General features: G+C 40.6%; 4 protein-coding genes across 12 annotated transcripts in view; 2 read left to right on the forward strand and 2 right to left on the reverse strand.

Annotated features, from left to right (window-relative positions):
- The first annotated feature begins 1,728 nt into the window (after nt 1–1,728).
- On the forward strand, nt 1,729–5,124 carry cnbpa (CCHC-type zinc finger, nucleic acid binding protein a). Of its 2 annotated transcripts, XM_082517812.1 has the most exons (5): nt 1,729–1,752; nt 3,373–3,487; nt 3,620–3,685; nt 3,785–3,983; nt 4,139–5,124. In XM_082517812.1, exons 1-5 carry the CDS (start codon nt 1,750–1,752, stop codon nt 4,254–4,256), a joined length of 501 nt encoding a protein of 166 aa, XP_082373938.1. In that variant the 5' UTR covers nt 1,729–1,749; the 3' UTR covers nt 4,257–5,124. The 2 variants fall into 2 exon arrangements, with proteins under 2 accessions (XP_082373938.1, XP_082373937.1); XM_082517811.1 differs by lacking the exon at nt 1,729–1,752 and having other exon boundaries at nt 3,373–3,493.
- Nucleotides 5,125–5,845: 721 nt separating this feature from the next.
- On the forward strand, nt 5,846–10,672 carry LOC309696535 (haloacid dehalogenase-like hydrolase domain-containing 5). The gene is made up of 8 exons (XM_082517810.1): nt 5,846–6,154; nt 6,889–7,092; nt 7,725–7,837; nt 7,941–8,034; nt 8,124–8,157; nt 8,298–8,472; nt 8,608–8,796; nt 9,175–10,672. The coding sequence occupies exons 1-8, from the start codon at nt 6,035–6,037 to the stop codon at nt 9,569–9,571; spliced, it is 1,326 nt and encodes a 441-aa protein (XP_082373936.1). The 5' UTR covers nt 5,846–6,034; the 3' UTR covers nt 9,572–10,672.
- Nucleotides 10,673–11,072: 400 nt separating this feature from the next.
- On the reverse strand, nt 11,073–12,341 carry gp9 (glycoprotein IX platelet). Its single transcript, XM_082518687.1, has 2 exons — nt 12,219–12,341; nt 11,073–11,960 (listed from the first exon to the last, which is right to left on the reverse strand). Exons 1-2 carry the CDS (start codon nt 12,251–12,253, stop codon nt 11,222–11,224), a joined length of 774 nt encoding a protein of 257 aa, XP_082374813.1. The 5' UTR covers nt 12,254–12,341; the 3' UTR covers nt 11,073–11,221.
- A 687-nt stretch (nt 12,342–13,028) lies between these two features.
- iqsec1a (IQ motif and Sec7 domain ArfGEF 1a) overlaps nt 13,029–24,552 on the reverse strand; it is a 97,430-nt gene continuing 85,906 nt past the window's right edge. For 7 of the 8 annotated variants that reach the window (XM_082518086.1, XM_082518093.1, XM_082518087.1 and 4 more), the window contains 8 exons: nt 24,332–24,471; nt 23,314–23,343; nt 21,002–21,127; nt 20,819–20,918; nt 20,400–20,561; nt 19,842–20,018; nt 18,065–18,114; nt 13,029–16,714 (listed from right to left, as the gene is read on the reverse strand). In XM_082518086.1, coding sequence (XP_082374212.1) covers nt 16,187–16,714; nt 18,065–18,114; nt 19,842–20,018; nt 20,400–20,561; nt 20,819–20,918; nt 21,002–21,127; nt 23,314–23,343; nt 24,332–24,471 — 1,313 coding nt within the window. In that variant the 3' untranslated portion in view covers nt 13,029–16,186. The remainder of the gene's footprint in view (nt 16,715–18,064; nt 18,115–19,841; nt 20,019–20,399; nt 20,562–20,818; nt 20,919–21,001; nt 21,128–23,313; nt 23,344–24,331; nt 24,472–24,552) is intronic. The other variant, XM_082518092.1, reaches the window with a different exon arrangement.

The raw sequence follows: 24,552 nt of genomic DNA on the forward strand, positions 1-24,552 counted from the left end.
TCAGTGAGATATATTAAAATTCTCTTAATATGTGCAGAAATATGCTTTACAGGTGGTTATATTTTGCCAGATCGCCAGTAAACATTTTGAGCTGCAAAATTAAGTCTAGAAAGGAGAGAAATTGCCACCCTGAAGGAAAACAACCAAAGCCACCTTAAGACTGAAATGAATGCATTTCCCACTTATTGATTTGGCACAGCACTCAGACCAGTTAGCTGAGATGCTTGCAGCTCCCACAGATTGTCTCTCTATCAGTTATCCTGTATTCAAAATGTGATGCTCACAGTAGGAGTTTTTAAAGAGCTGGGGTTGTGCAAATGAGAAATCACCAGTTTGAAACACATACCCTTGTACTCTTTATCATAATCAGTGTTACAGGTTTATTGACAATAACATTCATATCCCAGATCCTTACAAGTTTTCAGAAATACATGTTAATGTTCATTTCTTAACTTTGGGCACTCACAAACACGGCAGTTTGCCTATAAACAGTAAATTCAGATATGCTTAATAAGAGGAAAAACATTAGTGTAATGTAACATTTTTAACATATTTATTATTCACCTGGCTATTCTCTTAATTGACCTAATAACGCAAAATAATTTCAGATAAATCCAGTGTTGCTTGATTGCTCTGTCAGAGATTATGACAACGATACTCCAGTCTTTGCCAATTTATGCCAAACACATTTAAACATTTTCAACTGACTGGATTAACAAGATAAATGTCTAAATTGCTTATTGTATTAATTTTGTAAACAAAGCTGCTTCTGAAATCTTTCTCAGCTAATTTAAGTTGTCTTAAATCAAACTGCTCAAGTCTCTATGATAGGGGCATACATGTACAGCCAACATTTTTATTAAATATTGTGAGATCAAAGGCTGTACTTGTTATGATTTTTTACTTAGATGTGGCCTATGGGGACATGCAGACCAACCAGTTTTTAACTTGCTCAGTCCTATAGGCAAATTAACCTCAGTAAAATGAAGAAAGATGATAAATAAAAACTGTCACGTAGAAACCTTTTCAGTTTCCAGATTAAATGTGAAGAACTGTGAGTATTTTGTATGGGCAAGCCTACTGTATCCATGCTGTGACTCTCACATGTGGTTAATTTTTGAAGAACGTATTATTAATAGTTAATAAAAGCGCTGTGTTGTCCTCTTGTGTGAGGAGTGTAGTGCAGGTAAAGCGAAGACTATAACATTCTCTAGCGTTTGTTTTAATAAGATGCTTTTAAATGTTGAACATGAAGAGGGGGGAAAAATAAGGTCAGTCGATTAAGGGAAAAGGGACCGTTCTAAAGCTACGATTGGCTGATTCGCAGAGGCGGTGTCCAGAGCCTCTCATGTCTGATTGGCCGCTCGCAGAGTAGTCGACCAATGACTGTGCGAGCTTTTAATGGATACGTTGAATGACAATTCAGGAACTCCTGCTCGCACCGCATGTAGCGCAAAGAAGGAGGCGTAAACACTGACATAGCTAGGTAGCCATCAAGGTAAGCGATAAAACGACATTAAAATACTTTCATCAATTTACGTTGTATATCTTTTAACTTTGAAACTAAGGCATGTTAAGATTGATGTTAACCGTTACTTGAGCGTTTAAACGAATTTTCTTTATTTTTTAAATACGCACTGGTTTAGTTTAGACTCATTAACGGAGCGTCGGGATCTTGGTCAGGCCCGCTAATGCTAGCTCGTCACAACGACTTTGGTGTTTGCTCCCTGCGCGGGAAATTTTATACTTATGGTAAATTTACTCAAATGCCCGCGAAAACAATGTATTGTGAAAATGTATAGCTGTAACGGTGGGTGAGACACTTTTCTATATGGGGAAAGAGGACTGATCGTCGACTGAACCGTGCTTCTTGATCGTGGTCGTGTGGTGGTGTGCTAGCATGTACTAGCCAGCAGCATTGGTGTCTCGCGAGTACGCAGAAAAATCAACGTGACTAGGCCCGTGTTAGCGTAGCTTCAACCTTTGGTATTTGATTTCTGTTTTGGAAACGCAAAATATTTCTGAAACATGTAGTCAGATATGTACATTTAACAGACATACAGTTATTTTTTTAAACGACTCGGGATATCGTGCTATTGTTTGGACCTCGAGTTTGCTGGTATCTTTGAAGGCGTTAAATCAACAAATCAACGATGCGACATGCTGGCCTCTGAAGCTAGCTTTCTAAGTAAGCATGCTTTCGTGGTTATTTACGTAGCAGTCAGCAGTGGGTGGCATTAAATTGATTGTTTTAACGAGGATTACTTCATCACGGCTTTCTCCATCAAATCGAGGCGCTTTGGGTGTCCCCATGTGGCCCGTAGATAAACGTTATACGAAATTTTAGAAGGCGTTTAGTGACGAAAGTTGAAGTGGGACGGACACTTGGATGGACAGTAAAGCAAAAAGGAAACACGTTTCACTGTATGCAAAGTCAATAAAAATCTATCTGAGTCATTTTGTGTCCCCAGGTCTTCTTTTGGGTGGGTAATACGCGAGAATTGATTACTAATTAACTCACATTCTTCCTGATTTGAATATCTTCAGCACTATCAGCAAACAGAAGTTTGACCTAGGGCAATTACAGCATGATCTCGCTGAGGAAGCCTTGTAAGTTAGCTTAGTAGTTCAGTGTAGTCTGGTGGTCAGTTATGATAGACTAGAGCTTGGAAGAAGAAAAAAGCAAAAACTATTGTTTGATTTTAGATTAGACCCCACCCCGTAGTCATTATACTAGAATGACTCCTGTAGTAACTGTGTTTCAGTTGTGTGGTAAAGTTGTTTGACACTGGCATAAGCAATTTCAAACATGAGACAATAAGAGTTAGCCTACTTTGTCCACCCTTGAAAATCATTATTATTTTTGTTATATTCATGTACTTTTTGATGTTAGGTATTTATGGCAGAATTTTTTTTGTTTAGCCTTAAATTGTTTCATCAATTAAATTGCAAGATTTTTTTGATAATATAAATGTGAAATAGTGGTCTGCACATAGAGATGGACTTAGATTAATGTGCAGATTTCACATTTAAACTTCATTCTAAACTTAAACTGTCATCTATAGAATGTAACACAAACTGGTATCCAAATTTAGCACCAGTAAAAGGCATTTCTTTCATCTACAATGTCCATACATGTACCTCTCAGAGGTTAGACTTAAGTTGGACTTTATGGTCACATCAAAACTGGAAGTTTGGAAAGTGCCAAAGATGATAGCCACATTCTCCAAGGGGGGGAAAGGGGGTCTTTGTTGAAATTGACACAAAAGCTAAAGCGAACAACTGAAAAACAACTGAAAGTCAGTGTTCATAAGGATCATTGAGTACATGAAACGATGTGTTAACTAATTTCTGTTTTGTTTTTTCTTGAAGGTAATGGAGATGAGCAGCAACAGTGAGTGCTTTGGATGTGGCCGCTCTGGACATTGGGTCAAGCACTGCCCTAATGCCAGTGGTTCGCGTGGCCGTGGCAGGGGACGAGGACGAGGCAAGGGTACTATACTATTCTTGCCACACCCAATATAAACTGGATTTAGTTATAGAAGGCATGGGTGAAAATGAAAGGAAAAGGTTGATTCTTGTAGTTTTCTGCTTTGCTTATCTATCTGTGTCATTACAGAGCTGTTCTGTTATCGGTGTGGAGACCAAGGACACATGGCCAGGGACTGTGACCAAACTGAGGATGGTGTGAATTCCAATTGTTTTTCTTCAGTTTTACTTGGTACCAATCTTTCCCAGAAATGTTTTTTTTTTTTTTTTAATCATTTTTTTCCCCCCTGATCAGCGTGCTACAACTGCCACAGGAGTGGTCACATTTCCCGGGACTGCAAGGAGCCCAAAAAGGAGAGAGAGCAGCTCTGCTACACTTGCGGGAAAGCTGGTCACATGGCCCGTGACTGCGATCACGCCAATGAGCAGAAGTGCTACTCCTGCGGTGGGTTTGGCCACATCCAGAAGCTGTGCGATAAGGTGAAATGTTACAGGTAAATATGGTTCTGTTTGGAGAAGCAAGCCTGGTGCTACAGTTTGACCAAATTTCTACTATTTTGAAGCCCTCCAATTCTAATCTTTAGGTATACTTCTTGTGTTAATTTTACAGTCTGCTTTTATCACACTCGCCACATTCTTTCTTTTTCAGGTGTGGTGAGATTGGTCACGTTGCTGTACACTGCAGTAAAGCAAGCGAGACTAACTGCTACAACTGCGGAAAGGCAGGCCACCTGGCAAAAGAGTGCACCATTGAAGCCACCGCATAATCAGTGCCCTCTGTTGCCCCTCCTTTTTTCAGATTGATGGTTGGTTGTATTATTTTCTCTGAATCCTCTTCACTGGCCAAAGGTTGGCTAACAGAGGCTAGTCCCAGGCCAGTGAGCCTCTCGACATGTAATACAAAGAAAGGGGTGAAAAAAATATCTTTCTGCATTCAATACAAAAAATGTTTTAGTTTGGTAGCGGTGTTATGTATAATGCTTTGTTAAAGAACCCCCCTTTCCAAGCCACTGGTGACCAGAGATGATGAATAAACGGGACTAAACATATGGGAATCTATAGGACCTCTGAGCTTGTGGAAGTGTATCTCAGTAAAATGAGATAGAAGAAGGGAGTAAATGGAAACCAAACTTCCATGTATGGTCATTTTGGTTTGTTTTAGTGGGATATGAGTTGGCCAAGAGAGTATGACATGGAAACAGTTCATAACATGATGCATTTCAGCCCTACAGCAGCTAAGTGGGCGATAACAAACTACATGTTATATTACTAAGATATAAAAATTTTGGAGTTGTTAAAAGGAACATGCTCTTTTATAGAAATCTGTTTACAATTTAAGTAACACGGTAGTCCAAGGCAGACTTTTCCTTTTAAAATGGCTTTGGAATTATTTTTTTTTTACCTTGGCAAAACTTAACATCAACAGTTGTCAGAACGGCAGAATTAGGAGTTATTTGGGAATGAAAAATGTTTTCACAGAAAATCAAAAATGTTATTTTTGTACAATATCACTTAGACTACTGTATAAATACCATTTGCTTGTACTCAGTTTTTAAGTCGGAAGGAAAGTGCAACTGAAGTCCTAGAAAATAGAAATGTAATTTTAAACTATCAATAAAGCTGGAGGAGCACGGGGAGGATCTTCTTGTCTGATTTCTTTTGCAATACACGCAGCATGTTCCACAGCTCGTTTTGCCACACTTTATCTTTACAGATGCTTCTGTTCTCAACTCGTCTGAACATCTTGCGCAAGATGTGGGACGCTGATAACTTTTGAGCTGCTGCTTGTGTCCTAGAAGTTCACATAAAGGATTATCTGCTAGATAACCTACAGATTATTGTGGGATTAAACAACATGCAAAGCTGGATCTTGTACTTTATATTAATCTAGACATTTTGTTAGTCTGCATCTGCAGTATTATATCCAGAAAATTACGTGTTTAACATGAGCAGCCATATTTCTTCCACTAAGAAATGGTTAAACACTCCCTCACTGGATGGATCGCTTTTGCCTATCAGGCTTCCTGCAGCACATTCCTGGCAATTTTTGGACTCGACGTACTCCTGCATGTGACATCAGCAACTAAACCGAGCTATTTGTGTTTGTGTCATTGCTAAATAAGATTCACCCGCATCCATTTTGAGCTCTCTGCTGTACATATACTTGATCCGGAATGACAAGGAGCGGTGATCAATGAGTTCTCCTATTTTGTCTTTACTCTGCGGCCTCTGTGATCCATGCGTGTCTTGTGCGTACAAGAAATGGAAAGCTCCACCTCGGTGTCTAAAATGGCAGCGGGGGTTGCGGTGCAGATGCAGCTCCTTCCGGCAGAGATGCAGCAAAAGACCCTCCTACTCCTCATATGTCGTCATCGGGTCTCAACCAGTCAAATTATAGGCGAGAAAATATATGAGAGAAAACAAGCCCAACCAACCAGCCAGCCAGCGCGGCCGGTGCGAGCCGGCTCACGCTTCTTAAGGGGTTTAGATTTACACATTGTCTATTTTGTTTTTTCTCCATTAACCCGGTGGGTAAGTAAAGGAGATGAGGGGACTCCTGCCGTTTTACCGGGGTTTGTACACCCTGAGTAACCGCCAAGCCAGTCGTAAAGCTGGGATTGTCGGTTCTCGGTGCGGGCTTTGCGGAACTCAGTCTAATAGCAAGGTACGGTTCGAGCTGTTGCTGTTGCTGTTGCTTCGGGCTCTGGCAAACAACATGTCGTTGACACTGATAACAAGGCGGTACTTTGTTTGTTGTTCTCTCGCATTGTTTTTTTTTTTGTTACAATGTATCGTATCGACGTGGCGTGCGGGGTTGCTCGCAACTTTCTCAGCTGTGGATGCGCTCAGGGATGAAACAACAGAGGCGCTGACATCAGGGGCAGCAGCAGATGTAGCTCGCTGTATTTTTGCCCCCCCTCCCACCATGAGAAAAACAACCACTGATACACTGTGTTCTTTCTTTGTTTTAATTAGTCCCAGCTCCAGGGGGGGGAAAGAATTTTGAGGTTTGGGATACTGTAAGATTGATTGTAATATGCTAACAGGCCTGTCTGTGTACTGCTGTGTCACCATAGCAGTTCTCACTATAGATTCCTGTCTCCCATGTTGACGTCAAATAGAAACCAGTTGTTATCATTCTTACACGATGATAATGATGATTGCCTACAAAGAATTTAAGTTATGTAAAATAATAAATGATCAGTGTCATTGGAAATGTCATACTGTGCAGAGTAATAGATTATCCTTTTTAAGACATCATTCAAACCCATTGGTTATTCAGTGAACCGTTATTCTACTTAATTTGCCTGCTATTAATCACTCATGTTGTTTCCCCGCTTTAAAAAAAGTTCTTATTTGTTTGGCTGATCAGTGTGTGTCTGTCCTTCCCTTCTGCAGCCACAGCCAAGGTTTGGGCTGTTGTTCGACATTGATGGCGTGCTTGTCAGAGGGAGGATGCCAATCCCTGCGGCAACAAAAGCATTTGAGAAGTTGGTCGACTCTCAGGGACAGTTTGTGGTGCCAGTCGTTTTTGTCACAAATGCAGGGAATTGCCTCAGACAAACAAAAGCGGACCAGCTCTCTCACATACTGGGAGTGCCTGTGAGTTTTAAATTCCTGTGCAAGTTTTAATGGTGTTAAGGGTGTATCCCCTGCTCTTTGGTGTATGCATGCAGTGCATTCAAAACTGTTTCAGTTTCCCCTTATTTAAGAAATAATAATTTGCTAGGAAAATAAGAAATTTTATTGAAAGATGCACAATGTACAAACTCTGTACAAACACACATGTTTGTACAGAGTTTGTACAATTCTAACAAGCTTTAAAGTCAATATTTGCTATCGCCACGTTTGTTTGTTTGTTTGTTTGTTTGTTTGTTTTTTCAACATAGGCTGAAGACTGAAAATTGTCCATTTGCTAACCTGTAGATATAAAACACTAGTTCATCTCTTGAGTTCGGCCCTTTTTTTTTAAATGCTTGAATGAATGACAACAACAATTATTATTTTGGAAATGTTCAGGTAAAAGGACTGGACTGAAAATGAGTAAAAACGAAGTCAGTGTTCAAGAAAATCTGGCTCTTTGGAAGCAAAATGTAAAGAAATGGGTGGTGGCTTGAGACTTGTGCACAGTACTGAAACTGAAGTTGTTACGTTTTATCTCTGATTATTTTTGGATAATTTGGTCTCACCTGACAACTTTGCTATTAACCTCACTACAACTGTGCTATTTTCAGATCACACAAGACCAAGTTATCATGTCCCATAGTCCCCTGAGGATGTTTAAGAAGTTCCATGACAAGTGTGTCTTGGTGTCAGGACAAGGACCTGTCCTGGAAATTGCTAAAAAGTATCCTAGAAATCTGCTTTGTTTAAATTTACAATATAATTTATATATTTACATTTAAACTTGAGTATTACTTCTTCATTTCTCCTTAACATTCTGTCTTTAGTGTGGGCTTTAAGAATGTAATCAGTATTGATATGCTTAGAGAATCGTACCCATTGCTGGACATGGTGGATCACAACAGGAGACCAAAATTGCCGGTGAGATTTTACAATCTGGTGCACAAACATGATGTTGGAGATATGTATAATATAATGTCATAACTTTAATTTCCCTTCTTTAAATGTAGTCCAATCCTGTTGTCAGCCTTCCGAAAATTGAAGGTAAAAACAGTTGGCTCTTCTCAAATTAAACGTTTATCTTTTGTCATTGACATGGTACACTTACTAACATCTGCTTTGATAGTTTTGAAATTCTTGCAATTTTGATGAACGCTGTTCTAATCTTTGAATTCCACAAACAGCTGTGGTTTTGTTCGGCGAGCCGATCCGATGGGAAACCAACCTGCAGCTGATAGTTGACGTTCTGTTGACCAATGGTAACCTCGGTAGTAGTCACCAAACCCAAAACACTCCTCAACTTCACCTGCTGGCCTGCAACATGGACCTCATGTGGATGGCTGAGGCACATTCTCCTCGGTAAACGTTACAAAAATCTGTCTTTTTATATAAAATGTTTTTAAAAAAATTGTACTTAAGAAACTAAAACAGTCTTTCAAGTAATCAAATCAGTGTACTGACATATCTGTCTTTCACCGTCTCATTTTGTTCCAGGTTTGGCCATGGAACATTTCTTGTGTGCCTAGAGAACATCTACAAGAAGATAACCGGCAAAGATCTGAAGTATGAGGCTCTTATGGGAAAACCCAGTGAGCTGACTTACCATTTTGCAGAGTACCTCATCAGAAGCCAGGCCATGCAGAGGCAGTGGGAACTTCCCGTTACTTCCCTATATGCTATAGGGTGAGACACCAGCTTTTAACTCTGTTTTGCCTTTATACTTAACATAAGACCAGAACTCACTTATCATGATGTCTGATAGACAGATAGGCTATCAAAAGAAGATTTTACTGAAACGTTGCTCAATAATTTGATGAGAAAACTGTTCGCTTTTAAATGCTTACGTGTGTTAGTTAGCATGTCATTCTGTCGTGCTTTAATTTGGGGACTTGCATGTTTCACTTCAGCTTTTTTTTTAGCTGATTGTTTGTTCTAATTCATGTGACTTGCACTCAGCACCAGGAAAAAACCACACACATTTCAACATGTACTGATATATAGGTCAACTTCATGCATGCTGCCTGGGGCACAGAGTAATACCCTTTTCTTCTGCATTTTTAGGGATAACCTCATGACTGACATCTATGGAGCCAATCTGTACAACCGCTACCTGGAGGAGAGAGTTGCGAGAAAAAACCCCAAAGCTGTTGCTAAGATGGTGTCTGCCACTGGGTCCACCACGGCAGTGCCCAGGGAGGAAGAGATTGACAGCCTGTGGGAAAGCGAGCTCGCTCTGCCCTCTGCTACTTCCTGTAAGTCTGTCCTAGTCTGTACAGGGGTGTATAACCCCAACGCAGAGGTGCCGTCTGATGCAAATCACTGCATCAAGGAGACTGTGTTCCACGGGCACCGGGACTTCATATTTGACCCTGGTCTCGTGGAGCCAGGCCATATCGTGCAGGATGTGGCAGAAGCTGTTGATCTCATCTTTGAGCAAGAAAAGTTTGTGCCTCAGTAGTATTTTGAGCCAACAGGCTTCGTGTGGTCATGGAGATCCAAGCAGGGGGAAAGGGAGGGAAAGCGAGCATTAAACTGGTAGTACCACTTCATGTTCAGACCTCTAGAAGCCTAACACTGTGGACTTTGTTTAAAAACCTGACAGGGCATTGACATAATATAGGTCATCTAAAATTTTAACAATAAAGGAGATTTCAGAGGGGAAAAAAGATTAAATAACTGTTGTTTTTTCTGATAGTCATTACCTGTTTCTTTTTTTTTTCCAATAAGGAAATGTGTAAGAACTGCCTTATTTGACCTTATTAAGTATCTTTGTTAGATAAAACTACTGTTCTAGATTGTTACAAACCCTGAAGCCATCCTATATTTATTTACAAGCTAATGACAGTGTTTTTAAGAAGCATATTAACATTTAATCTTTATTCTTACGGTGACCTTTTGTTATTGCATTTTTAGCTATTTGTTTACCCATTTGTCATGGTAAATCTATGCATGAATATAAGAGTAATTCTTGTATCTTTAAAACAACTGTTCGATGTGCAATTTTTTTCCCTCTAATAGCACTGTCTTGACAGTTTCAGTTTCGACAGCCTTGACCAGTTTTTGCACAGATCAGCCTTTCATCTTTGTGTTACCATATCACCCTTTCATAACATGGTTGTTATAATTTAGAAGGTCATTCTTAGTATAACTGACAGACCACTTGTAAGACAAATTTATACGTGTATACTGTATGTAAATACTGCTCAGAAAACTAGGAGAACAGTTTTTAACTTTGCTTTTTGGTGTAATTTTGAATCTAGCACACGAGGGGGTTGATTTCGGTTTTCAATGAGTCATTTAATTTTACTCTCAAGATGTTACGCAGTGTCTGTTAGTATATGTGTGTATGTTTCAACTTGAATATTTAAAGAGCCGATATGTGTTTTTCTAGCGTTCGCTTAATTTTTTGAGCAGACCGATAAATGTGTTAGGGTCAGAGTAAGGTTAGGGTAACTGTAATGAACAACTTTCGCACAACAAGTCAGAAAATGTTCTGGTGCATTTAAAAATGTCAAATGTTTAAAGGGTTCTCTGATTAAAAGAAAACAAAGAAACAAAATGTGTCTCCCCAAGGAATTCTTGTTTGCTGAATCATGAAAGATTTTGCCCTTGTTTTGTTGGAGAAGCTAAAAGCTGAAATGCATTGGTTTGGACTTGGACCTACATGCGGTGGTCAAAGGAGCAAAGGGTTCAAATGATTTGTAAATTGCACAACTGGGTGATAATGACTAAAGAAGCTGAAATACTGAAAGGTATAGTATATTCCACTAAAACATGACTGCAAAGAAAGTTCAGATGACTTAAAAAAAACAACCAAAACTGACTTTTGATGCATCATCTACAAAATAACCAAAATGTTCAGAGTTTAATCCTTCAGGACTTAAAGGACAATTAAGGGTCTGTTATAGTTTAAGGTGCGAAAACATGAATAAAGGAGTGAAAAGTCAAGGACAAGACACTTACCAGCAGAGGATTTTTATTTTTTAAAGGAAAAATGATTTAGGCAAGCAAGCCAATGGCTACTATTATGTGCATTTTATTTCAAAAAGCCAGGATATTTTAGGGTTCCCTTTAATCTTTAAGAGTAACTCTAGTGGACTAAGATCACTCAGGTAGCCTTTATCTTTATATTGTGCTTCTTGTGCAACGCATCCAAAACTTGTGGCAGTAACTCCATGTTGAGAAGCGGCCTTTCTAGATCCTCCGTATGACCGAGAGACTCTGAGTCGACACTGACCTCTGATAGTCCAGTGTGCAGTCTCTTCCTGTGTTTGGGCTTCAGTGAACGTAAGGAGTCTGCCTCGAATCCTGAGTGTCTCTCATCTATATCCAGAGTGAAATTGGAATTTCTGGCCAGACTCAAGCTCCACAGAAGCAGAACAATGAGGCAGCATAGTGCTACTCCTATTATGATGTTGTATATCCCATTAGTGCAGTTTGCAACAGCGCAGTGAGAAAAGTAGTCGTCACTAAGTTCGGTGATGGCTTTGTTAGACACAGAGCTTGGACTGAAGCAAACGGGCTCCTTCAAAACAATAGCCCTGTTCTTCAGCAACCAGTTCCTCAGGTAGTGAATTTGACAATCGCAGTGGAAAGGGTTCTTGGACAGGGAAACCTTGTTCAGCCCAGTATATCTGTCAAACAGGCCTGGAGACACCGAGGTGAGCCGGTTGTTCTGCAAATGGAGCTCTGTGGTGTCGGAGGGCAGATTAGGCACCTCCACGAGGTTTAAAGCGCTGCAGTTAACTACCAGTCCAGCAGGCCCGAGGGTTGAACAGTGGCAAGGCTTAATGATACTGTGTGTTACCAGGACGTGGAAGAACACGAAGCTCAAACTGAAGATCATCCTATAGGATCAGAAAAAGATTGAAGTACAATAAAACTGCTTAATGTGAAAATGTCTCATGTAAAATGGTTTAGAAGATGCTATAGAGACCGAAATCTTAATGTGTATGAGTGAAATAATGTGTAAGGTGAATTCAATTGTTCATGGATAGCCTGAAGTTTTAGAAAAAAATATTAAGTCATTAAATATAGATATTAAATATAGATATATACCCATATATACCCATCCCATTAAATATAGATATATACAATTTACAAACCTTCCAGAGTGCCAGTCATCTTTAAATGTCATCATACTGCCACCGTCCTAGTCCAGTGCAAAATCTGAGCCCGAGAATATTTCAGAAATGCTCCCCATGTCAAGGTATCCCTGTTTTGTAACTGATGTGCTGCTAAGCTCACAATAATCACGCGCGTAATACAGAACGGCATCAGTTTGAGGATTCCACCAATGACAAACGGTTATAGCGCCTACGACATGAAGGAAATCCATCTGCTTAAAAGAGATAAGAGTTTATCTACTAAAATAGTGGCGGGGCCGTCTGAAACTCTCCCGCAGAGTGTTTATTACTAGCGTCCACGGCGATGCCGAGGGCACGAGGGGCATTTTGCGGCAAATTACAGCTCTGAGCATGAAAAGCTTTGTGAGGATTAGAATGCACATAAGAAATTTTTTGGAAACCTAACACTGTTTGAGCTCGAGGGCAAGGAGAAAACGCTTCTTAATGGAAATGTTGAGCTACAAAGCAGAATGGACAGTGAGAGTGTCACATTCAGATTTACAAAACTGGTTTAAAGCTGAAAGGTAAGTGTAGGTACAACCATTTTCACAGGCTGATCTTTGTGAGAACTGTGTATACTTTTCACCCATAGGTGGTGTCATGGCACAGATTTTCAGATCTCATGTCATTTTTATTCATGTCCTCTAGTGGAAACACCGAAACACTAGTGGAAAGTGGGAGATATGAGAGGCTAAGGATAAGACCCTAATGTGAAATGCCCGGCCCGAAAAAAGGGGGAAGACAGATTGATTTGTATTAACCATGGAGTCACAACAAACGACACACGTATACCATAAGTCATATATTTGTTTATTTTGTGTTCAACATTGTCACAGTTGAAGTTTTACAATAACTGGGGTCTTACTGACTCACTATTCACTGTACAAACAGAATGCACATATAAATGAGGCCATTCCTCTCTCCTCCTTTTTTTATAATGTGTCTCACGCCAGACTGAACAGCTTGCAGCAGGATGTGTGTCATCTGTCTGTGTGTACGCTGGGCTGTACGTATGAAAAGAGAGCTGGATGTAAATGGCAGGAAACTTCCTAACAGTCTGTTTTTGATTTCTACAGCAAATGTCAGTTCACCACTGCTGGAGGCAGAGACAGTCGATATGTTCATATATCACCCCTCACATCCATCCATGAGGTGATGTATATACATCCTGATCTTAACTTGAGAATAGAGTACTGATCCTATACACATTATGTACATCTCCTTTAAGCCCCAGTCTTGGTCCCTTAACAGCGTCATAAAGATAAACCCTCTAAGCCAAGCAGCTCATCTGTTTGCACATCAAAATCCCGTATTTACACGATGAAAGCCCTCAGCTAAGGAAGTGCAATGTTCTTCATGTTTATAATTTACACAATGGCTTTGTTGATGAAATGCATGCTGAGCTTTAGTAACTACCAGGCTAACATGGAACAACAAGAACACATCAACATCTGAAAATTCCAACCTAATCAAAACCAAAGGAGAAGTCAAAATTCATAGGCCAACTTTTTTTTGAATCCCCCCCATTAGCTCACAGTGAATAGGACACATGATGCATCAGATCCATGCAGTGCATTGCCGGGGTACTTTCTCGCAAAAAATGACTGTAGACATTTGAAGAACTACAACACACACCAAAAAAATAAACAGATTAAACAGTCTCAAATCATCCCAAGATATCAGAGTTATAGCAAAGATATGATATCAGTGGAGCGACACATTCAGCTGATCATTAATGTCCAGTATGTGATATGTCCGTCTTAAGTCACATGAGTACAAACGTGTGAGTGTAAGCCTGACTTATGGCGATGGTTTTTCTTCGTGAATGTTAAAATACATTTACAACCTGAATATCGGGACAAACAGTTTACTGTCACTAATTTACACACTAGAATAGACTTTTATTTGTAGAATGTAGAAAGTTATTCTTTACATATACCCAGTTTGTTTCTTCAGTTTGCATTTTTGTATATTGTAACTGCATTTCCTGAAAACAATGAAAGTGTTCTTTCAAATGTGCTTATCCAGCAAAATATTTCTGTTCAGCCCAAGGAGAAGTATATTCCCTTTTATTAAAATATATACACACATTCTTCTTTCCACTGTGAACTGTGTAAGTATTATATATATATATATATTTTTTTTTTATATATTTTTCCTTATTTTGAATGAAAAAAAAAAAAAAAAGATTTTTCTTTTTTCACCTGAATCTTGTCCTGACGACAAGATAAGAGACCTCCACTTTCAGTACAAGTCTGCATTTTCTGAACATGATTGCACTTAACTTGCTATGGTAACACTGACTTGTTATACAATGTGCAGAGGATAGCCTCACATCAACAACATTACATGCAAAATTATCACTTACTTGACATTCCACTGAACTCCAAGTCTGTACCTCTAATGAGACCGTGAGGACAGCCAGACATTAATTTACTGAGAAAAGACTCTTGACAGGGGTCAAAAAAACCAAAATAAATAAATAATGACGCGACACGAAAAATGCACAGATAGGAGGGACACCTTGCTTGTTCTTAATGTACAAAATCAGTACAAAGATATTGCACATATAATAGAAAAAAAGATGAAAAAATACTTCACTATGTAAGAACTGATTTTATTCACTCACCGAATCCTGGTGAATAAAAAAATATTCTAAACAAGGCAAAAAGAAGAGCTAAGAAATGTTTCTGATTTTGAGAGTCAAGGAGGCAGATGTTGCACATGTTAAAGGCAACAGACTTAACATGTCCAGCACTTTGCTTTTGTAACAGAAACAGAGCCACGTAGCATTGGAAATGCCTTTTTCGCTGTTATTCTTCACTACGTTACGTCTTATGCAGCCACAATATTGGAAGGAAGCAGAGCTAATGAGCGACCTACTTTATCGGCTCCTAAAGTTGACAAGTGGAGTCTGCTTTGAAGCTTCAGCTGTGACTCCACAGCATTTTGAGGCCCATATGCAACAGCTGCCATCCAGAGACTCTTTCTAATCCATTTGGAAAGGCAAAAATTCCAGAATAGATTAACAGCCGGACTAAATGGGAGTTCACTCCTTTCAGATCTACATCCTGTTACCATAGAGTCAGTATAATACTGATAAAGTTCATTTTTGCTGATAATAATTGCAAGTATAATCTTACAAATTACTTTACACACAATATACTGTACATGAAGTCTTGACTAAATAGATTATGCAGTAATAATTGGCACATTTATTTATGAGAGCTAGGAGACAACACATATAGCTGTCATCTACAGTAAATACAGCACTAGAACTACTATGACTGACTCAGTCAAGTTCTTCACCTGTCCTTTGATTTAATTTAGTGTGAAATGATTACATCTAGGTTTTTCACTACATATGAGCTCTACAGGAGGCAACAACAAATAGCATTCAGATGATGTTGGGATCCGCAAAACCAAAGATTTGAAAAACTGACTTCCTAAAGGCTGAGCACGACAAGTGATGTCATTGCGACAGAGAAAACAGTCAGCTGAGTTTTCGTCTCAGGCCATCTTTTCCCCGTGGTTACGTGAAGGTAAGACAGGTTATTGAGGGAATGGAGTAGCAGGGAGAAGCTTGGTGAGAAAGCCTATTTTCTCCTCAGCTGTCACGGCCGGATGGTGTTTGTGGAAAACAAAGAGCATCTTCCTGTGCAGAACCCCACCCATACCCAGTACACCCAAAACCCCGATGGGACCAAAGTCCCTGATCAGGCAAGCTAGTAAAGGCCCTTAGTGGAAGATTTGAGTCCAATATCCATCCTGCATATATTTATTGGACCTGGAAGTGAAAAAAGGTGGCTGCATGTGATTGGTTTCCATCACAGCAGCAGAAACACAGTGGACAGGCCATAGAGTTATGCTGTCAGTCCCTTTGGTGTAAGCAAATGTCCCTTCTTCAATAAGTTCCCTCCTTGCTTCTCCTCTCTGAGTTAGGAGCATCACACTACGGTGCTGATGCCACTGTGTTTGGGTTTGGGTCCGCCAGGCGCCGAACCCACTTGCTGACTGTGGTGGTGAGAGTGCTGCGAGTGCGAGGTGTGGTGGGAATGCTGGCTGTAATGGCCGTGCTGCGAATGGCCGTGTTGGTGTGCGTGTGAGGAGTAGGCTGGGTGCTGGTGGTACTGCGTGTGAGGTGGGGGGTGGTAGTGGTGGTGGTGGTGGTAAGGCGGGGGATTCTGCGTGCAGTACTGGGGATGGTGGCCGTGGTGTTGGGTCTGCACTGCGTGCACCACCTGCGCCGTGTGATGGAGGTTGGTCGGGTGGGGCTTGTGCGATATGAGAGTGGGGTGACCAGGTTGGGGGAAAGGAGGGTGGCTCTGAGACGGCGGTTTCCCTCGCTTGCTGCCAAAGAGCGACCCGAGGATGGAAGTCGATGCTGAGTTAGGGATGGATGGATGGCCGCGGGGCACGCTCTCGCGAGGCGTGTTGGCTCTCCTTCGTGTGTGTGGACTGCTAATGATGGACCCCTGCAGGAGGGAAAAAAACAAGGTAACAGTGCGTCTGTGAGACACTGCGCTACTGCAGAACACCTACACTAAATTATAGCTACAAGGCACCAGCAGGATGAATTCACAGTTTTCTTTTTTTCAGATAAACAAGTAGCAAAATGTTATAGGACATGCAAATGAGAAACCAAAAATGTTTTCATGAGAGGCAGCACCAACACTAGGAAAATTTTAGCTTGGGAAAAAGACCTCACGATGAAGGGAGCTTAAATCCAAAAAAAGGTTTTGCTGTAAGGGAACTAACTGCCTTGACATACAGTAAATCTGCAACAAGAGAAATTAAATAAATACTGTTAGAAATATAGATCATTACATTAAGGAAGTTAAGAAAAAAAAACTTCTTCACTGTAGTCAATGTGCCAACCCCTCTAAGAGTCACACATGCAACGTGTTATAATCAAATGAGGCATAGTTTCCACATGCAGAGGGTGGGGCAGGCAAACTCGTCATCCACACAGTAGCATTCATCTAGAAGACAGAAGGCAGGAGGAACTAGGCGCTCATGTGCAGACTTCTCAACACGCCTGGACACTTTTCCCCATGTTTTGGGTCCAACATTACTCGATATCCAGGTGTGACTCTCCTAAAAAAAGGCTTTTCCTTTGGCACATGCTTCATCTAAGACTGGAGAAAGACCACAAGATGCCTTTGAAAGCAGAATGAAATTTACAGCGTCCAAGACTACAACTGGACACGTGAACTAATGGACACATGAAATGAGTGAAATATGAATGAATGAAATCCACATCCACATCTAAGTCCATGTGAAACCCATTGCTAGACCCCTGGCTAGGAAGGCTACATTCCTCCCTGAAACTTACATCATTTAAGAGAGGTTGTGGATAAGAGAAAAACAGAAAGACCCAGACAGGGAGAGAGGCTGGAGAGGGTGTACAGTTTCCTAGTGTCTTTCAGAGCTACGACCCTGCCAAAGAGAAGAACCAAATGAAAACCGCTTGGATGTGATTGAATGAAAGACAGAGACAGGCGACAAGGGGAGGGTTCAGAGGAGGCATTAGTAGAGTCATGCTTGTTTGAAGGTAAAGTGTATATTGGTCATATAACATGACCAAATCAGGGAAATTCTCTGGCTTCCAAAAAAGGGGCAGGATCAGAGGCAGGCAACCCACGCATGCACACTAACTGAGGCAAGCAGGTTATAAGGCATCCCAGGAAGAAAAATAAATGATCCAAACAAATGGACTGAGTCTATGAAGCAAAGAAGGTGTAAGACCAAAAATAAAGTTGAGTGTTTCACAGTGCACATCATCACATAGAGAATAGCTTGGATACCAGCTGCTTCCAACTTACTTCCACATTGCTGTCTAGTGATCCTGCACTGCTGCGACGCCCACGCTTGCCTGCCCGAGACATGCAATACCAGAGATTAGAGATCGACAGCACTTCTGGATCGACTACACACGTTTAGGCCGCCCACCAGTCCCATAGGGGGCAGTGCAGTGGATTGTGACTGTGAGTAAGATCCAAATATGGGCAGGTAGGGGGGAGGGCATTCAGGTCTGAGAAGGTGGTGGTTGACAGGTGGTACTGTGGTTTTCTTTATGGGGAAGGCACATCTTCACTCAGGTTCAAATTTCAGCTATTTTGTTCTTAAATCGCAATACGGAGGCTGAGTCAAGCAATACCTAAAGATGTTTGAATGTATTATCATAAATCTCAATAAATACAGACTCCATGACCATCGAGTCTTGACAGAACATGGAAAAAAGTCCACAGTCAAGTTTTACCAAAACACAGCCGCTATTTCTAAAAACCTCAAGCAGGACTGTTGCTTCACCAGAATTTTCCCAGATTTTTTTTTTTTTTTATCGGTTTTTATTTTTCCTCCGAGAAATTCGACAACTTATTTTTAATGTTGTCGCAAGATGCAGATTTTCATCCAGGTCAGTGTCGGCAAGAAAGCCAGTCTCGGTGACAGTCGCAGAGGAGACATCAAAAGCAATACAGTGGTTGCTGCACATGGAATGTACAGGCATATAAAGGTCTGAAGGTGGACAGAGCACTTTTGCCATCGTTAGGCACACTCAGCCAATGATATATGACCAATAATTACACATAAACAGGAGAATACCTGATGTGTATGGGCAGAACACAGTAAATACACATGAAATGTCACATGGCAGGAAAGGAAAAAACAAAACAAAATAAAAAACACTTAACCAAAGTGACCCCACTAACATGCCACGTCCTGCACTGAAAAAACAAAGGAGACAGGAGGGCAGATGGACTTCTGCTACAGACTCCTTCACTGTCTGATCTATCATTTCCCATTCAGGTAGTGATCATAAGAACAAAGCATATCGTATTACCAACAAGTGAGGCAGACCCCCGACTGGATTTCATTTTCTTATCAAGTTTATCACCTGATAACTTCACAAAGCTGTTATCTGTAATGAATGAAATGTATTCTTGCTTCAGAGACACAGCAGCTGTGTTAAACACTGATATTCATGGGTATGACGTGATTCTTAACACCAAGACAGAAACTAAGTCTTCATCTCGTTGCTGCTTAAGAATGGTGTTGTTTATAAACATACAGATGAGGAAATGAGACATGATTGCTGATTAAAACGGAACAGATTGTAAGGAATGTCTTTGGATTAAACAAATGCAAAAGTGCTAAATAACAGGAAATAAAGTGATGATGAAAACACAAATGGGGGAAAAAAACTGCTCATAATAAATCATCCAAATGAACAGGGGTGACACCTGCCTGTCGGTTTCATCAATCAGTGAAAAGAAAAAATCTGCATTGCTAAACCTCTTCTTAAACAGGTCCGTTTTCAGTCTTTGAGCTGTGGAAAGTTGAGGTCTCTCTAAAACAAAGTATGCTGAGTACAAAAGAGGCGCAACACTGACAGGAAACACCGTCCAGACCAAACCATCCAGTCATGGGGGAGGGGGGAGGGAGGGGGTGTTAGATTATGGATTTAAAGGGAAGAAGAAGGTATGGTGCTGTGAAACAACATTTTGCTATTTTTATCCCCTTGATATCATCATAAAGATGTGGATGACAGAAGGAGTGTACTTCTCCCAGCTAGTAAAAGCAAAGATGTTTTGGCTATACCTGCTTCAGAGAGATCTCTAAGGGAGCTGCTGAGGGCACTCCTCTTCAGGCCCTCACCCATGGCGTAGCTATCATCCAGACTGGCCCGGTTCATGTTCCCATTGCCTGCTTCCTTCTTCAGGCCAGAGCTCTGCGACATGCTGGGCCTCACTACCCCTTTCTGCTTCTCCAGCTCAGCTGTAATATTTAAAAAAAAAAAAAAGCCAAGGAAAGACTGAGGTAAGTGGCAGCGGTTTTACATCTCACTTTGGCCATGGAATGCATTTTTTTTCTGTTACGTATTAAGCCACCCTTTGCTGCCTGAAATTTATGAGGTGTGCAGTATTGATATGCTTAATTTTTAACATCCTGCTCGTGTATGTAAAAATGGAAACCGCTTTAATGTCCCCAATAATCTGCCGCCCCTTCTGGTAACCATCCTGTGAACTTTGTAAACATTCTCTCTTGAAATCTGCTGCATTTGAGTAATGAGACCCATGCTCTGTTTCTACTTTACACAGCCTGAAGCAGACAGAGTAACGGGGGTGGGTGGGTTGGGAGGGGAAACGGTCAGCTCACACTCTATTCTGTATTTCTCCATTTCCTGGACCTCAGCAATGGACTCTCGTAGGTCATCTGTAAACTTCTTGCGGTCCTGGGGGTTGGGCGCATTAAAGTTGATAAGCACTTTGATGTCTGCACCTGGTATCGCTGATGTAAGTCTGATTCCATTTGGATAATCTGGGGCAATGGGAAACGGAGAGAGAGAAAGAGAGAGAGTCATTTACAAAAGGTTCATTCATCAAAACCGAGGCGAAACCCATCGGGTGAATTCTGTCTGAAGTTTTGGAGAGTATAAACAACGTCGCAGCCCATTTGGTTCAACTTCCCATTCCAGCTGCCTGTGTTAATGTGCAACGTCAAAATGTGTGATGTAAATACTGTCAGCTAGCATGCTGCACGGAATATAATAAATGGAAACTCTCAGTGCAACTTACACTGATTTTCAAACAGCATGACTTGCATCCCATATAGAGAAAAGGACTGTCTGAAGCTGTAGGTCACTGAATTCTTCTTTTTTTGGAAAATCTTGGTTACCTGAAATTATACAAAAATAACCCTGTAAGGACGGTTTGGACAGGGGAGGGGAGGCAGAAGGGAGAGGACAGGGCGATATTTACCACTAGGAGGTCGTTGAACAGGAAGATCTCCCGCTGATGCAGGCCTAGCTTCTGGAGCTTGTTTGGATCTGGCACTTCAAACAGACGGCAGTAACACACCAGTCTACGGTGCGGCAGCGATAACACCTACAAGGCAGAGGAAAACAGCACAACACTTTAGAGGTAATTATGGCCTCAGTCCATTGCGTAACAAGGAACAGAAGTTATTCTCCATCTGCAAATTTGAAAAAGGTATGGCCAAGAGATGACTAATTTATTCCTCCCTTGGGCGCTTTTCATTATGCCAACTTATGCCTCCTCACTTCCTATTTCCTCCAGTGACCTAGAAATTGTTAACCTCTGCCATTAGGGAAGATCTTCAAACTCCTAAAGCGCTCCAATTTACAAGGAGAGAGGAGGCTCCTGAAGGAGCCAAGAGCAAGGAATCACAGATGTATCCTTTCCGAAAAAACCTTTTACATTTTACAATAAAAAAGACGAACACTTATTATTGAGCATATAATTATGCTCTTAAGTAAACATGGCACACATAAGAGATCCTTACATAAGATTTAACAGGAATATTAAATGCATATTAAATTTAAAAAACGGAGTTTTTTCGCACTGGTATGTGACTATGTTAAATCACAGTCTCTGTGACCGTGAATAGCTCAAGTGGCTCAAGAGTTAGGAGTTCGCCTTGTAATCGGAAGGTTGCCGGTTCGAGCCCAGCTTGGACAGTCTCGATCGTTGTGTCCTTGGGCAAGACACTTCACCCGTTGCCTACTGGTGGTGGTCAGAGGGCCCGGTGGCGCCAGTGTCCGGCAGCCTCGCCTCTGTCAGTGCGCCCCAGGGCAGCTGTGGCTACAATGTAGCTTGCCATCACCTGTGTGTGTGAATGGGTGTGTGAATGGGTGGATGACTGGATATGTAAAGCGCTTTGGGGTCCTTAGGGACTAGTAAAGCGAGTAAGGCCATTTACCATAAATATACACCCATAGACCCATAAAGCTTTAGTGTTCATCTTGAGGCAACTGTTGTGATTTAGGGGCTATACAAATAAGCCTGTATTAAATTGAACTGAACTGCCTTTCATGAATAATGTGACTCTTCTTCTCCTAATATAAATTTGGCATAATGGAAATTTATGGTAGTATTCTGCAAAATATTGTGAACCAATTCTGTTTTCAAAAGCCACTGTAGAAATAAAACATTTTAGTTTGTTATAAATGTCATTATTTTGGGGGAAAAAGGCATATGTAAAAATTATATATCGAAGACTTTTTGTCTGTTTTGTTTTAAATGTCTTGGTATTTCTTTGTGAAGTGCTTTAATCTTTGTCTTAAAAGGTGATATATAAATAACATTTTACTTTACTTACCTTAATTACACGTTTAAGACATTTAGGATTAGAATTTCACATTTCTTCCTGTAAAATGATTCTTACATGAAAGCTTCTTTGGATTTTTGCACCAGTTTGACAGGTGACACAGCTGTGGAGCATGTTTTAAGCAACCATGCTCAAGTCTTCTCCAACCCTCCCCCACACATTCTTGTTGGTAGTAGCAAGGATGCAAATGAAGTCATGCTAGCATAACAAAACCACCTGATGTTTTGGATTCTCCACCCTTTTCGTGACACAGGGAAAATTGTCCGACAGTGAATGCTGCTGCTGGATTTTCTTTTTGAATTCAAAGTTTAGTGATTTATTTTCCTGTAGCAAGTCCCACAAAAATGCCAAGAAAGAGTAATGAGCCATTAATCCAACAGTCGTACAAATGCACACTGTGCAGACTGATCCAATAGGTGTTCTCTTTGAGAGTATTCAATAACTTGACAGTAACAGGTGACAGGCTACCTTCTGGGTTTTTTGTTGTTGTTGTTTTAAATACCTAGGTTACTGTGCGCAATGATGAAAACTGTAAAAGAGTTCATTCAAAGTTTAGGTAGCCTTGCATATATAAAAAGCCAGTATACGTGGCACTCAAATGAATGCACTACTAGTGCTAAGTCAGCTTAGCATAGCTCATTCCTTAAGGATTGATGTGACAAGCACACCGCAGTGATATACACCCTGCTGAGCACAGAATTTGTAAACGCTGCGGCTTAGCGCCACCCAAAATTTATGCCTTTTGATTCTGCCACCAGTGTAAAAACACTAACTGTCCATCTCTCACCAACCAGTGTAATGTCTCTGGGAAAAGTCGTTGCCAGTCTTGGAAAGCTGACTTAAAAAGTAACTGCATGATGTTGAGGAATCACTAAAGAGACAGAGATGCAAAGTGAAACAAAGAATAATAAATGATCATCTGATTTACAGATAATCTACTTACACATCCCAGGCCATGGTGGAGAGATCCAATCTAAAAAGAGAGGACAGAGACGATGTTAGGTGCAGTTAGTATATTGAGATTATTTTCACTAATCCATCTTATAACTTAAAAAAAATAATTATATATATTCCCTTCTTAAGAAGGATTTGCCCTTGTTAACAGTTTTCCCATTATAATGCCTATGAAAATGCATGCACCTTATTGGTTTGGTGCAAAAGTCGTCGATTTTTCTTTGTCTTCAGATTTGTAAGAATCAATAACGATACTGGAATGAATACAGATCCTGTGCCAGCACTAGTGGACCTGATTATTATAGAGAGGATTTCCAGCATGCCTTTTATGTTAAACTGTTTTACTACGTGTCCTCCTTAATTATGCAGCTAAATGGTGACAAGGAATCATTTTTCAATACATTCAATTATTACTGGCAGAGCAGAACAGACTCCATTCATCTGAAAACCGACTAAAACAAAGTCATCCATGCCAGACAAGCCTCTCCCTGAGGGTAAGTTAATCACACCTTTAACCTTCACACATGGCAGAAACAGTATTGCCTGCAGAATACTGCAGAAAGGCCTACAAGGGAATGGAGTAATGGGAGAACAAAATCTGATAATAACTTTGATCCAGTATGTATGGAAAGAGATAAACAGACTAATAACTAATCAACGGATTAAAGCAATGCAACTTATGCCAGTCAGTTAAAGAAAAATGGATTTTGCTCTGCTCAAGGATAGCAACTATTATATTGTGTTAAAATGGCAGGATGTGCCTATTTTTCATCAGACTGCAGCAGTGTGCGACATTTCACAAAGGCCTTGTGTGTGTTGAAATCACCAGTGCGTGTCTGAAGACTTTTCTACATCTTAGCGTTCCTTCTCTGAAATAAGCTACGTAGGAGAGGGTAAAGGATATGTCCTGGTCTGTGATGTCTTGCCTTGTAATAAAAATGAAAAATAAGAAATCCAACTAACACTTTTGTGACCTTGACAGAAAGATTAAAAAACACATAACTTACTGGTTTCTTTCCCACAATGAGCTTCTCAACCTTCTGCACCTGGGAGACGTGGTCTTCGTTGGTTTTGAGCTCTCGTTTACGAATCCTCTCGTATATGCCGACCAGAGTCTCCCGGGGTATGTCCTCTCCATCATCCACACCTGAAAGTCAACGTACACATACACCTGAAGGATTAGAACAACAGTAAAAGGATTTTTTTTTCTTTTTTCTTTTTAAAGGTC

Source organism: Aulonocara stuartgranti (assembly GCF_965226115.1).
Source record: "Aulonocara stuartgranti genome assembly, chromosome: 20".
Taxonomy (NCBI): domain Eukaryota; kingdom Metazoa; phylum Chordata; class Actinopteri; order Cichliformes; family Cichlidae; genus Aulonocara; species Aulonocara stuartgranti.